Source organism: Archocentrus centrarchus, chromosome 3 (assembly GCF_007364275.1).
Source record: "Archocentrus centrarchus isolate MPI-CPG fArcCen1 chromosome 3, fArcCen1, whole genome shotgun sequence".
Classification (NCBI taxonomy): Eukaryota; Metazoa; Chordata; class Actinopteri; order Cichliformes; family Cichlidae; genus Archocentrus; species Archocentrus centrarchus.
In genome coordinates, this window is record NC_044348.1 from 14,207,440 (window position 1) to 14,223,358 (window position 15,919).

The following is a 15,919-nucleotide window of genomic DNA, read 5'->3' on the forward strand; positions in this document are numbered from 1 at the left end:
AGGCAGTGGATTAGACACAGTCTTGATGTCTGTGCAGGCAGACGTTAGTTTCACTTTTCACTGCCTCCGGAGAAATATGGAGAAACTCACAAACAGGCTGGAGTGCACTCACAGAGCAAACCCAAAGTGTTCCCTTCAGTGCAAACAGACAATGCCGGCATCTTACAGCGCAAAAGTAAAGAAATAACCAGACACATTAGGCACAAACTGCAGAGAGAGGTGAAATGTATGAATATTACATGAGACTTGAGCCCAAAATAGAGAATCTCCCTCCTGCCATGGATTAAAGAAACCACTGGCAAAGCTGAACACATTACCTCATCCAATAATATCCAAGCAATGCAATTACTGAAGTTTTTTTTTTTTTTTCCTAATAATATTAGCTTTTCTTAATAAAGCTCATTTGATCATATCACTCGGGGTTCATTAGCAGTTACAGTTTAGTGTCAAAGATGTGAAGATTTTCACATTTTTATCTTGACTTTAAGGACTAATGTTGTGATAAAGGTGATCATGTGATCAGTTCAAAACCTCTGCATATAAATAGACCTTGGGGTGATACTAACTTTTGTTTCCAGGGTTAAAAAAATTAGTCTTGAAGTTGTATTGTTACTGAAGGCTAAGTAATCACAACTGCTGACAAACATCGTGTTTGTTAATTGAAAATTTCAGACCAGATGGGACAATAAATACCTGTCCAACAGAACTTGTCATAATGCTAGATTTTCTCATACTTCAAGTGAAAAGCTTTGCCTTGGTTGGGAGAAGGAGTGTTGCAGCTGCTCTTGTAAAAGTGTAAGTTTATCGCTGTGTTTTTAAAAAAATACTCTGTAATTGCTTATTGCATCAGCATGGAGGAGAGAGCGATCCAAGGGCTGGTTTTTACTCACGTTCATGTTCTGAAATTCCCACTTCCAAATAAACGCAGCACCAAACAGAAAGCCCTTTATATTGAAGCAACACTGGCTTCAAAGCGTGACCTGTTCTGGGACAATAAATACCTGTGTTCATTATCTGTTTAGCTTTGTGATGAGATTATACAAGCTGGATTGCAGCAGCCTGTGGTGTAGGGTAGGATTCAGAGCAGCCCAGATTCACAGCGCGCTGCTGCTGCCAGCTCAAAACCTTACCAAGCGGCAGCAACTCCAGCAACTGCTTGCCGTGAAATCAGCTAGGAGAAGAATATGTGCTCTGGGGCAATGCACAGGCTGCCAGAACAGACTTTAAACTAGGGTGTGATTAAATTTTTTTTTTTTAAATGTGATAAAATATTGTGACATCATATACCAACACTTAAATGTATGAAAACTGAGCTGCCAGTGCAAATAAGTCCTTTAAAAATATAGTAAGTGTCTTATGTTATGGTGTTATCATTTTAAAACGCGTTTTGTCAGTCTAAAAAACATTCACACTATTTTGTAAACATAAACTGTATATAAATTAAATGAGGAACTGATCAGTGATCTACATAGTGATCTAATATGTAACAGGAAAATTCAACTGCAGTGTTGTGCAAAGGCTTTAGACAATTTAGATGGCTTCAAAGAAGTGCTGTAAACAGAAAATTCTCATGCATTTAATACATGTGGTGATTACTCTGTTCTGCACATGTTCTCTTAGGTGCTCTTTTTGAGAATACTAGATTTAGGGAGTCCCAGTGTCATGTGTCTTTTGTGTCTTCTCACAGATTCCCCTATGACTGCTGAAGCTGAGATCTGGGCTCTGTGTGTGTGTGTGTGTGTGTATGTGCGTATGTTTATAATACCTTGTGGGGACAATTTTCCTGACATATACTATGTTGTGGGGACCAATTGCTCCTTGTGGGGACTGGAACCTTGTCCCCTCAAGGGGAAACCCTGTTTTTGGGTCAGGGGTCAGAGTTAGGGCTAAGGTATGAATTGAGTTTAGGTTAGGGTTAGAGTTAGGTATGTGATGGTTAGGGTTAGGAAAAGGGTAAAGGTAAGGTTTAGGCTGTAGAAATGAATGGAAGTCAATGGAAATTCCCCACAAAGATAGCAAAACACACTTGTGTGTGTGTGTGTGTGTGTGTGTGTGTGTGTGTGTGTGTGTGTGTGTGTGTGTGTGTGTGTGTGTGTGTGTGTGTGCAGAGCAGGTACACTGATCCATCATAATCAAATGACAGTCTGTCTGTTTGTTTGTTAATTATATTAGAGCAAAACTACCCGTCTGATGTATACAAAATTTGCACGAAAGATGGCCAGTGACCCCTAGATCACCTGATTAAATTTTTACCATAATTGGGTCAAGGTCAGAGGTCACCTTTTTCTGAAAATCTTGTGAATCTGATAACTTGAGAACAATGTTACCTATGGTGTTCAAATTCACACCATAGATGCATCTTCTGCAAATCTTGGATGAGTTTGAATCTCGGTGACCTTGACCTCAAGGTAAAGGGCAAAGGAAAATTATGGGCATGGACAGTAAGACCTATGTGTTATCTCAGTGATTCAGTGTTTGGAGTTTGGACAACATTCAAATCAACAAAAATGTCTGCAGGGTTTGTTGTGCCCAGCACCACTTGTTTGCTTTTTGACTGTTTTTTGACATGATGCACAAGAATCTCAACATCTCCTGCTCAAAAATGTTTGCAGAGTGATTCTAAATTAAATCTTTCTTATGAGTGTTAAAGCGATGAGGCAGGAGTTTTGGGGCTACCTGGAGAGCATTTAGAAGTAACATTGATTCTGCTAATTGAAGACTAACAGGACAAAAACAGGTTTGCTTCTTTCCATCCTTCCACATTTCTACTTAAGAAGCAAAGCTCACAATTTCATGCGCACTCACTCACACATATTCACACTGTCAGATCTTTGTACAGCTACAGGAAAATGTCTTATCTGTCCTTATCTTATCTGTCCTTATCTGTGTTTTTTTCTCATGTCCAATAACAATGGACCGTGTGCCAACCAAAATGTTAAACAGAGTCCTGGGATGCCTTTCCACCCTGGGATTTGTCTTTGTTCATATCTTCCAGCTCATCAGGCAGCATCCAAAATAGCTGCAGTGACTTTTTCTCTTTCCATTTATATTCCCAGACCTTTTCAAAGAAGCTTTTACCTAGCCAGAATTTTACTTTCCATATAAACACAAACACTTACCATTGGCTTCTATTGCACAGGTGGGGAAAATAAAGTGAGAACAAAAAGAGAAAGCAGGGACTAAAGGAGACAGGTGAACAAAACATAAAGAAACATGGTGCTGAGTGGCAGAGTTGATGGAAAGAGGACAAAGGGGACAAAGGCATATGACCATAATGCAAAGGGACAAAGCACAGAGGGACACTGTCAGCGTATGGATCAGAGGTCGCCCTGACTGTTTTGTAATGCCTGACTGTTCAGCTTGAAGTGATGGCGGCCGATGAACATGCATCATTTTGCTCCTGGGTGCCCCTTCTACTACTCTGGAGAAGTGGTGACAAGAGGTGCATGACACATCCTTCTTGATCCAGAAAACCCCGCTGATGCCCCGAAACAGAGGAATGAAACACATGACTAACAGGCTGGATGGCTAAAAACGTCCTTGAAAAAGTCTAAAGAGAAAGAAAAGAAAACAAGGAAACAAATTTCAAAGGCTGATATTTAGCTAGAGTCTGTAAGCCATTTGAAAGCCACCTGGGCAGAGACGAGAGCGGGAACGAAAATCTGTGGCAGGATCAAGACTCTGATTAGGCCAGACAGGTGTGACAGATGGACAGACCAGATTAGGCATATAGACGTGTATCAAACAAGGCGGGACAACGGTCATGTCTGAGTGTTTGACCCCCGTGGAGAGGAGGGTGACAGCAAGGTCAGCAGCTGATTTCAAAAAGTGCTGCTCCCGAACTGCACAAACACAACTTCAAAGCAGATGTACAGTACTGTGCTGAAGTCTTGAGTCACCTCTCATTTCTTTAGACTCTGCTTCCAAGGGGTCAGACTTTTTAAAGTGGGCTTCAGCAATAGTTCTCCAGGCTTTCCAAAGATTTTTCTTTGTACATTGACTTTTTCACCCATTTTCAGTCCAGGTTTTGTACCTGACCATTTTCAGAGAAATTTTGTTGTTGTTGTTGCTGTTAAGCCACTTAGCAATGACCTACCTACCATTCAATCATATAAAAGGGACCTAACACAGTGAGAGGTACAACATTGAGTGTCTACTGTAAAACACGGTTGAGGCTCTGACATGATTTTGGGGCTGCATTTCAGCCAGTTGTGTTGGCGATCTTGTCAAAATTGAATTATGAATGTAAGAAAGTACCATCAGATTTTGATCCACCATGAAATAACATATGGAAAATATCTGCTTGGCAACAGCTTCATTTTTAACAGACAGTGATCCCAAGCACACTATCAGAGCATTGGCCTCCCCAGAGCCCGGACCTCAATATTATTGAAGCAGTGTGGGATCAACTTGACAGAGAGCTAAACAAAAGGCAGAATGTCCTTAAAGAAACCCAGAGAACTATTCCTAAAAGTATTCCTTAAAGAAAGCTGCATAAGAGAGTTCAGGCTGTATTGAAGAATGAAGGTGGTCACACCAAATATTGATTCTGAAGCTTGTTAGAATTGTACAAATTTCTGCCTTAAATATTTAATGTCCATGGATGTAAATAGCTGCACCTATTTTACATTTTCCCAGCGAAATATAAAGAAATGAGGGGTAGCTCACGACTTTTGGACAGTACTGTATCATGCAGCTATGAGCAGAATTCTGCAGTGAAGGCAAGTCATGGCAAAAGCAAAAGTTATCATGGGCCCATCTATTTCTTAAAAATGCTAAAATAAGTTATATACTGCAGTATATAGTTAATGTGGCAAATAAAATGTGACAATAAAACAAGACTACCCCAGTAAAGAACTCAGGAACCCTTTTGGGTTTTAGCTGCCTATAAAGCAGAGACAAATCTGATTAAGACTCATTAATTATTTAGTATGTTTAGCCAACGTTTTCCACTCAGTATCTACACATTATATATGCACAAGGTTTTTCCTGAAAAAGCATTTTTGCTTGACTTGATGCAACAACTTGTTTTTCTTGCTGTCAAAATCAACGTTTAAGGACTTTCTTCAACTTTCTTCCAGTGAATTAATTTATCCCAGTGGCACACTAACTTTGTTATCATGGCCTTATTACCGCCTGTGGCTGCAAGCAGACACAGACTCTTGTATTGATATATATGAGGGCGCTACCGCAGCTTCTTCAGTTTTATCTTCCAGCATATAAATGCTTTTGGCATGTCCCTCTAAACTGCTTCATAGACAAGACTGAAAACCAAAGTCAATTAAAACATTTAACAATTGACAGTAAAAGTATGTTATTTGTAGTATATGAGCTTCATCTTTTAAGTACTATCCCAGCATATTAGTATTTGTTGTGCAGTCATAAATTGTTTGATTGCTTGATTAGTCAGTTTCTATAATATCATTATATATCATATCTAATAAATGAAGGACTCTGTGTGTGTGTGTTCTTTGTTTTTCTTGACAACTATTCACCCTTCTGCTCACTGTTTTGCTGGAGACCCAAAGAACTGCTGTGTATATTTGAAATAGCTTGCCAAAGCTAAGCAGTCTTCATACTTTGTTTAGAAGTTGTTTGCTGTTAAACTTTGACATCAGTCAAACACAGTGAGGTCTCAGTAGGGAACCTCCCTTGATGCATCATGTTCAGAAAGCCGCAGGCCACTCTGCATGCGCAAATTTGTGCATGTTCAGCAGCTCATCGACTGACCGCAGCTCTTTCGGCAAAATTATTGTCGCCTGATGTTAAATTGCTTTAGACGCTATCTTTAGTAGCTATCAGCTGTCACACTGTCTCTTTTATTACAGTGATGGTTATGTCAAACCAAGTGACTAATTAAATTAGGCATTTGTTGTTAATTAGCAGTGACACACAAGCAACTGTTCAGTGAGTGTATCCTCACATCTGTCCTGCTTTCAACAGCAATGTTTTATACGTAGTACTAGTCAAAAGTTTGGTTACACAATGGGTAAGTGTGTCCACACTTTTGACTGGTACTGTATACTGTATAAATATGGATTATCATTTAAAAACAATGCTGTTAAATGATTGCACCTACATCTGAAATTCAATTTAGTGTTTTAAAGTAAATGACTTTAATCAATCACTAATGCTCACTCCTGTAATCAGCCTGTTCCAATCAGGCACATTTTGAACCCACACTAACAAAAATGTAAATTTTAACTATGTAACAAAAAGTAAAAATGTTGACAGATACATGCATAAATATAACATCCTCAAAACTCGGATCTCTGTCAGACAAAAGCCGATCCCCTCTGCTGTGTCCGTCCCTGTTTGTGGGGCAGCATTGATGGATTCCATCTTGTTGGCCCCCCGTGAACCACTGTGACAGTCTGCAGTCACCAGAGGCCGAGAACGTGTGACTCACAGATTCTAAAAGTCATCCCTGACTCTGACTGGAGACGATGAGTCTCTGATAGGCTTCTGCTAGCATCACTGCCGCCAGCAGGCTGTTTAAGCAGCGATTACCAGACGCCTATTTGGACTCTGCATTATGTGAACGCAGACCTGCACTGTGTCAGAGCTGTGTTAGAAGGAGGATGCAGCTGCACAGTCAAAGATTTATATCACTGCTTACTTCATTAGTAAGATGGTGAAATCTAGAGTCAGACAAATACAGAAGTTAGGTACTAAAAACTTCAAACAGTACCAATCAAACCCTCAGTTATAGTGGAGTAGTTCTTTTTTTTTCTTCTTTTTTTTCCACATTTTATGAAAACAGTAAATAATCAGCAGCAAAACAATGTCATAGCAAATATAAGCAAAGACACCTAAACAGTGATCAGGATCATAGGAGATTTCACTTTAATATTTCTCACTTCAAAACATCACTGATGTTCTGTTATGAATGTTACTTGTTCACAACAAATTTTAAGAAATGCATGTTCCAGCATACTGTCCATTTATAACGAATTTGTCACACGGGCTTCATGTTCACTGTGTAACGTAGTCAGAGTTTTATTTTGTGCATCATCATTTTTTATTCAACTTGTCTCAGACAATGACAAACACAAACACTACTATGCTCAGGTGCGTCCAGACTTTTGATGGGTGTTGTATATCAGCTGATAGATATACACAATGTGTTTATGCAGGAGCTACAGTGAAAATGTGGGTTTATTATCTTTCTACCAATGTATTTCATAAATGTAGTTTCCAGATCTGAAAAGCAAAGCCAAAGCAGAAGTACCTTGAACTTGCATTCTTTCTAAAAGCCAGCAGGGGACGACTCCCCCAGCTTCAAAAAGACTTCCGATTGTATAGAAGTCTATGGAAAAAAGACACAATGGCTCGGTTCATTAATGACCTCAGTAAATTCTTTGCTGATGAGTTTATGGTCTCAGACATTAGTTCTAAGTCTTATGTAATGCAACATGATGTTCATTTTGTAAAATATAGTCCCCATTAGAATAAAAAAGGCCAATAAATGAGGAATACTTTAGAGCAGGCCGACTGTACAATTGACAAGTCACTCACTGTATGAGTGATCAGTGTCTCTCAGTCAAACATCAAGATGTTATGGTCCAAAACACTCAGCTCAAGGCTTCAACACAGGACTGACAAATGGGCTACATTGTGTTGGTTGCATCCATCACTTATCCATATGTGCTGCACCACCATCTGCTACATGTGCTGCAGACCGTGATGAGAGTAAACAACTGAGTCAGAGCCTTTCTGCCGGATACATTATGCGATTAAATCATTTCTATATTAACCAGTGGATGTTTTTACACATTATGTTCTGTAAAATCTTGAATAGCTCAATGGTACATAATCAGTTTATTATGAGGCATACGTATAAACCAAAGATGGCTGGATAGCTTTTTAAATACTTCAGCTAACTTAGTTTTCTTCATACTCTGAAGTGCAAAAACACACCTGAATAAAGTGCAGTATCTATAAACTTATTTGCAATTTTGATCATGTCCACTGAAATTCCTTTAGAAATTCAACAAAGCAAATATTACACAGTTTCCCAAGTTAGCAGTATTTAAATTAGACTAGAAAAGTTATTACTAAAGACCCTAACCCAGACACAAACAAACACCCTCACACACACTCACACACAGACTCATGGGATGCTCGGAGAGTGGGAGGGGGTAAGGGGGTGAGCCACGAGTCAATAAACCCTGTGTAATCTGTTCCCTTTAGTGGCATAAACCATCTGAGAGGAGATTACAACCGTTCTGCCAAAGTAAGAACATGCGAGTTCCTAATGGACAGAAGCACTGAATACTCACTCACTCACTCACACACACACACACACACACACACACACACACACACACACACACACACACACACACACACACACACACACACACACACACACGCTTGCACGCACGCGTCCACCTTCGCACATACTATATGAGGGCCATGGAGCCTGGAGAGTTAGAGTAGTATGTTCAAAGATTAAAGCCATGACTCATATTTATAAGATCAGACTTATTTTACTTTAGGGAGAGAGGATCACAGAGAGATGTTGAGAGTAGGTGAGAAAAAAATATTATTTCAACATGTTTTTTTTAGAAAAGTAATGATTATCATGGCAGGCCCAGCATAAACTTGGGCTCCTGCTGAGGTAACTAATGCAAGGCGTTGTCAGTTTGTGTGAGATTACGCATCCATGAGTGGGATTGTGGGGGTGCGCAAGAAAGGAGTTGTTAAGTGTGCATCTGTGTGTGTGTGTGTGTGTGTGTGTGTGTGTGTGCGTGTGTGTGTGTGTGTGTGTGTGTGTGTGTGTATATTCTTCCGAAGAGCTAGGAGGGATGAAGTGTGGAGAGGCAAATCAGAGGGCTAAGAGGGCGTCTCCATGTGTGTGTTTGTGGCACAGGGGCAAGAAGGGACGCCGACTTCATGCATCATTAGGCAGGTGGACTGAGAACACCAGGCGGAGCTGTCACAGTGGAGGGGAGCTGAGCAGGCATCTGGCACACAATACACAGTGATACACCCACATATTATGAAGAACTGCCCACAGTTCAAACAGTCGTCATCAGACTAATTATCATATGTGGATGATCACAGACTAATTACAGTGTGGTGGCTATCGCAAATCACCACATGTGAGGCCAGTCCTATACTGTGGATCTAGGTTCACTGTGTTTATCTTATTATAAGAAGCATAAGACAATGCTCAGATTATTACAGCTAAACACCTTAACCAAATAATCTGATATTAAGTTTGTAATTCAATTAAGAATAAATCCAGTGATAATGCTAGATTAATCTGGCACTTTAAGCTAAACAGACCTCCACTCTAAACCTGGTGTAATATCTTCTTTTTTTTTTTTTTTTTTAACAATCTCTTTCACTGCATGTGGCCTTTGTGTTAGCCCTTATGTCTACTGTCTCACGACAGACTAATTATAACACAGAAATGGAAAAACAGCAGGTGATTTAGTAAGAAAGTTATCCTCTTAATGAGCTCTCTAAATCCAAAGCTTTGTAAACACAAACACACAAATTGTTGCAGTTGTTTTCCACATGATTTAAATCTCATTCTTTCAGCCTCACGTACAAAACAATGGTGACAAAAACAGCAAAATGCAAATGTAGTATCTGAAATGCAATTTTCATAAAGGTAAATAAACTGAGGCACATAAAGTTAATTATATTGTGACTTGTTATTGTGTCAATGCAATTAACTGCTCTTTAAACACCATGGATGAACTTGAGTAGACTATTAATCAATGGGGGTTGAGCTTATTGGGCTGCTGCATGGCCACCTCTTTGTATTTGCTGCTCTTCTAATTGCAGAAAAAAGTAATATTTAAATTCTGTATCCTTGTTTCCTCTAAAATCCAGTCTATATATAAAGGGAATGACTCACATATATTTCCAAAAGTATTCCCTCACCCATCCAAATCACTGAATTCAGGTGTTCCAATCCTTTTCATGGCCACAGGTGTATCAAATCAAGCACCTAGGCATGCAGACTGCTTCTACAAACATTTGTGGAAGAACGGGTCGCTCTCAGGAGCTCAGTGAATTGCAGTGTGGTTCCGCGAGACCTGTGCAACAAGTCCAGTCATAAAATTTCCTCGCTACTAAGTACTCCACAGTCAACTGTTAGTGAGATTATAACAAAGTGGAAGCGATTGGGAACGACAGCAACTCAGCCAGAAAGTGGTAGGCCACGTAAGATCAGAGTGGGGTCAGTGGATGCTGAGGCACAGAGTTCAGAGAGGTCGCCAACTTTCTGCAGAGTCAATCACTATGGCCAAGCAGCTGCATCCAAACCTTTCATCACCAAGCACAATGCAAAGATCAGATAAAGTGGTGTAAAACAGGCCGACACTGGACTCTAGAGCAGCAGAGACGTGTTCTCTGGAGTGACAAATCACACTTCTCTGTCTGGTAATCCAATAGATAAGTATGGGTTTGGTGTGGGGCTGTTTTTCAGTGGCCCCTTAGTTCCAGTGAAAGGAACACTTAATGCTTCAGCATACCAAAACATTTTGGACAATTTCAGTCTCCCGGCTTTGTGGGAACAGTTTGGGGATGGCCCCTTCCTGTTCCAATATGGCTGCACACCAGTGCACAAAGCAAGGACCATAAAGACATGGATGAGTGAGTTTGGGGTGGAAGAACTTGAGTGGCCTGCACAGAGTCCTGACCTCAACCTGACAGAACACCTTTGGGATGAATTAGAGCGGAGACTGTGAGTCAGGCCTTCTCATCCAACATCAGTGTCTGACCTCACAAATGCGCTTTTGGAAGAATGGTCAAAAATTCCCATAAACACACTCCTAAACCTTGTGGAAAGCCTTTCAGAAGAGTTGAAGCTGTCATATTAAATCATATTAAACTTTATGGATTCATATTTGTGCATACAAGTTCATATTTGTATAAAGGCAAACGATCAAATACTTTTGGCAGCAATCAACAGTTGATCACATTTTAAACTCAATCACAATTTTGGCTTCCCACAATTAAATGAGCAGGATAACACAATATCTAATATGTGTGCTCAGCCAATTTATCCATAAAGCAAAAGCAAATCCAAGTGCTCCCTAAATCACGTCTGCATGTGCCAATCATACCATGAATTTTAGTGGACTAGTCTGGACAAATAACATTACATTAAAAGTCAGATATACAACAAAAATCCAATGCCTGACAGAGAAGAAGGCAAAGAGCTTGTCCCTTAAAGCAGATAATTATCCCTTGTTTGGAAATACTTTGGATTTAGTACAAGTGAAGTTAACCAGCAAGTAAATTTGCAAAAAGTGTGGTATGTGTCTGCACCACAAAGCAACAGAACCTATTTAACTGTCTGGAAGAAAAAAAAACAAACAAACCACAAACTGCAGTACAATTAATGCATGAAGGCCAAGAAATCCACTGCAATACCAACATGAATCATCCAACATCAACTCACACATCTATGAAAGGGAGGTTGTAAAGTGTGTCAGTGTATCTGTATTACAAGCACTACCAAAAACATAACCTCCTTGGGGGAGTTAACAAACCTAATGAGACACTTAAACATGGCCATTTAAAAAAGCAAACAAAGGAAAAGTGGCTAAATCTAAAAAGCCAGCCACAAGCCAGCAGCCTTGGTGAGAGCCTTGGTATGAGCAAAGGATCAAAGCAGTTATGAGGAAAATTATGGAGACGAGTGAAAAACAGAAAAGGGTCAATGTCCTGTTACCTATTATAGTTATAAACATATTGGAAAATGATGTAAGTACCTGACATTTGCTTTGTTACATAAATCTGCTGCACATGCTTTCGTTTGGTAAGGTAAAATATGTCAGGTAAAGGTGGGTGTAGCAGCTCATTTTCAGTTAATTATTCATACCTCCTTTCAGTAGCAGAGCATTTTATTTTCTGTTGTTTCAGTGTGAGAAGATCCTATAACTTACTGGAGTTTGGGGAAATTGTAAAGTTTAATAATCTCTATATTAGGAAAATAAATTTTTTTCATTGCAGAAAAGTAAATTTTTGTTTGCATATGCATGTCAGTGAAAATCAGAATCACACTTAGAGAAAAATCAGAATCCAAGAAAATTACAATCAGTGCATCTCGATTCATGCCTGTTAATGAATAGAGATGCACTGTCATGTAAACAGAGCGATAAAAACATTTTTGTCAGTAAAATCAGTAAATAATCGTGACTGAACAAATTACCATTTTGCCCATAATCGTGCAACCCTACCTTATTGTAAATTTCACATCCTGTCATATGACAGTCAAAATTACTCCAACCAGTTGTAGTAAGCCTTCGCTCTCATAGTTGAGATTAGTTTATCACTCTACTCACCCACTTCATGTCAGCAACAGTTATTTTGGCTGTTATCGCTGCAGCTCACTGAATTTCAGACATTTCACGGTCTCTGGTCGCTGCTGGTCTCTTCCTGTTTTTACCATTGTTAAGGAACAACCACATCATCTCCCATTACCTGAGTGTAAGTGAGTGTGATATAAATCTTACATAATCTCGTTCCTCCATCAGCAGCTTATTTCTGCACTGTGTCCTTCGTGACAACGTGCGAACTCAACCGTATGGCATGAATGGAAGGAAACCAGATAACTTACTTAACCTTTCAAAAATTTTTTAGTTGATTTTGAAGATACGAACTGTCCAGCCTGGCTTCTTTGGGTGTTTTGATCCAAGACAAAGAGTAAACTGAATGTAAAGCAATACATTAAAAAACATCGTATGTCTTCTAATGGAGGGCTGCAATAAAGAAAGTACTTCTGAATATGCTATTTTTAAAAGCAGTTATTTAAAAAAAAAAAAAAGAGGAGATAGAGCTACTATACCCCAATTTCCATTAGCTCACACGTTAAAACACATGTGGATATAAATTTCTATCATCCACTTCACCTAAACTTGGGTTATTAATGTATTCCAAACAAATCTTTCAAATACCTAACATTTTTAAGCATTAGCTCAGTCTTCACAGTGAGGGAGTTACTTGTGTGCACGTGAGCCTGCTGATTCTGGACTCTGTGACTTCACTCTGAATAAAGACAGAAATGGCATGCAAGTGAATCCAAGGGTGACTCCATGAAACACACACTGCAGCTACACGCTGGCTCAGCTACGCTCCGTTAAAGTGGCTGTCGGAGGCGATACAGTAATCCACTTTTAATGGCCGTGTCCCTTCCCCCACCGTGATGTGATGGCCCCGGACATACCACCGCGCCTCTCTTAAGGGAGAAGTGTCAAAACCAAGTCACCGCTGTGTGCTTTGCAACACATTTTGCTGCACTCACGCACGCTAAGAAGAGGAAACCTATCCTTTCTCCCACGTGAAATCATTTCTGATTCAATAAGCAATAAACCCATTTGCTCCAACATGTAGGATGGACCCCTACAAAACCTTGGACATCCTACACTAGAAACCAGTGTTTGTCTTCTCAGTGTAGAGCAGCGCAAATCTGTAAGGATTGTGCTGCGTGCTTAATGTTATCTGTGTGGATTACAGAAGAAGAAAAAAGCGAATCTGCTCATTGTAATAAGATCCTATAATTAGACTGAACACCACTCTGCTGTGTCACGTTTTCTTATTAATAACACTCCTTATATCGATCAATAAAAGGGGCATGCTTGACAGTTTCCCTTATTATGACCTATATAGTGTAACCACACAGTCACAGTGTGTCAGTGTAACAGCCTCTGACAGGTTGTCAAAAGTCAAATAATGTTACAGCATTAGCATCTTGCTCCCTGATACCAACTCATAGAGTTCACAAAGCAATAGGTCAGCTTCTCATTAGTATAACATTTAAATGCTATTAGAAGAGATGCATTATCAGACATTTTTTTCTATCCACCTTCTCTAATGTACAGAGTTTCTGTTTTTCTATGTAATATAGGGGCTGCTGGTAAAATGTAAAAGTTTTGTGATGTAAAAAATGTCCATCTCAAGTTTATAAATGCATGACTTCTTCAAAATCCCCAATACATTTCATTTTCTGCCACATAATGGAAAGACAAGCACATTGTTTTATGAAAGCTACAAGCAGAGAAGCTTTGACTATAGTTTGTTTTTTTTAAAAAGTTACTTAAAGCATTAATTGATTAGGCAAATATCACAATTTCCTGTTCTGCTTGTGAGTATTTCTAGATTTTAGTCTGCTTTCAGAGGATCCTGTGAGCTTTTTTGGTGGCAGCATTATACAGTGGGGTAAAGAAAGAAAAAGGAGTGGAGAGAGGAAACAAGATGGGGAATGACTTGCAATGAAGGTGAAAAGGGGAGGTTGCGTTCTAACATACAAAAAAACAAAATTAGCGGTAAAACAAACAAACAACCCCCCTCCGAACAACACTGAGCAGAAAAACTGGCTGTTGCCTGTTAAGTTTTGCTGATTCATCTGGAAACACGATGAAAAATTTTTAGTCGGATAAATGATATCAGACTTGGATATGGATTAAACTAGGTGGGCATATTTAAATGACAACGCACAGAGAGACGAAGAGCCAATGAGAGTTAAGCACTGCTCCAATACAAATGCAGGTGTTAAGAAGCTACTGAATAAGTGATGAGCGGAAAAATCAGCACACATTTATTACTTATTCATTCGTTTTTACTACCTCTGATCACAGATACAGATGTGAGACCTGAGAGCTGCTGGGGAAAATTGAAATCGCGGAGCGCACGCAGGTGCGGGCGAAATAAAGCGGACTGTGTCTGTCAGACGGCGCTCAGCATTGTTTCACTGTTGCTGTAAATACACCTGCTGTTCTGTGAAAGCCTCACCAGCGGATCATAACAAACAGAGACCACCAGGAAGGGGACGAGCGCGCAACGCCCGCCCCTCTCCTCCCTGTCCAAATACCTGCTGGGTGTCGATGTCAAATTGTCGTTGAAGGCAGAGAGAGACCGAGGCAGCCGCTTCCGCCAACAGCTGCTCAGCTTCAACTTCACACGAGGCACAGGCGAAGAGGACGGCGGGAGCTTGTCACGACAACAAAGCCAAGAGGCTAATTTCAAACCTGCTTTGTCCACACTCCTTCCACGAACGCACAAACACACGCTCCAAACCAAACGCGCACCTCCCGCTACTCCTCCCTTTCCCCCCCATACTCACCACAGCTGTCTCTTCGTGGGGAGACAGTCTTTGTTGGAGGCTGTCACCCCCATAGCCATCTGCATCACTGTTATATATTTCTGGTACTTCATCTTCTCCTCCTTCTGCAACTCCTGTTCTTCTTCTGCCGCGGCTACTTTTACTACTACTACTACTACTACTACTACTTCTAGGAATCCGCGCGCCACAGAAGCGGCACAGGTGAGCGTGCATTCAAATGTCTGTTATTGTCCCCTTGCATCCGCGGCATCCTCGGTGTCAGAAACGCCATTTCCGCGCTGGAAGGACCGCTGACAGGGAGAATGTTCCCGGAGGAGTTCAAGGAAAGGTACCACGCCGCCGCGACCCATGTCCGCGCTGACTCTCTAATCTCATTAGAGCTCAGAATAGATTGGCTAATCTATTCAATTTTAGTGAGGACCGGGTCATTGTTGTGGTGGGCCTCGCAGCGGACACTTTCCCCCTTCTTTTTCTGCCTTAAACGCCCGTTTGTTTGTGTGGAAAAGAGTCGAGGGAAAGAGGCAGTTCAACAGTGAGAGACTGGATGCAGCAGCGACGGCACCCAAACGTCTGCGAGGTAGGAAAGACAGTGCGCGTGTGTTCAGCGAGAGAGGGAGAGAGCAGGAGAGTGACACAGGAGGAGGAGGAGGAGGAGGAGGAGAGAGGAAGCCATGTAACGGCTTTAGTGGGGGGAACCTAACTGATGCTTAGAGAAATCCCGGAATTGTAAAACTCCGGCAAATACTGCTTTTTCGCATTTTCAGCGTTTGTGTTTTATGAGATTGGTACTTTAGGCTGAAGTCAAACAGGGGGTGGATTCAAATATCATAA

At 40.5% G+C, this 15,919-nt stretch overlaps 1 protein-coding gene across 4 annotated transcripts in view; it reads right to left on the reverse strand.

Moving 5' to 3' along the window:
* tjp1a (tight junction protein 1a) overlaps positions 1-15,605 on the reverse strand; it is a 108,772-nt gene extending 93,167 nt beyond the window's left edge. For 2 of the 4 annotated variants that reach the window (XM_030726368.1, XM_030726365.1), the window contains exon 1: positions 15,089-15,605. In XM_030726368.1, the coding sequence (XP_030582228.1) occupies positions 15,089-15,180 (92 nt within the window). In that variant the 5' untranslated portion in view covers positions 15,181-15,605. The remainder of the gene's footprint in view (positions 1-15,088) is intronic. The other 2 variants (XM_030726367.1, XM_030726366.1) reach the window with 1 other exon arrangement.
* Positions 15,606-15,919: the final 314 nt, after the last annotated feature.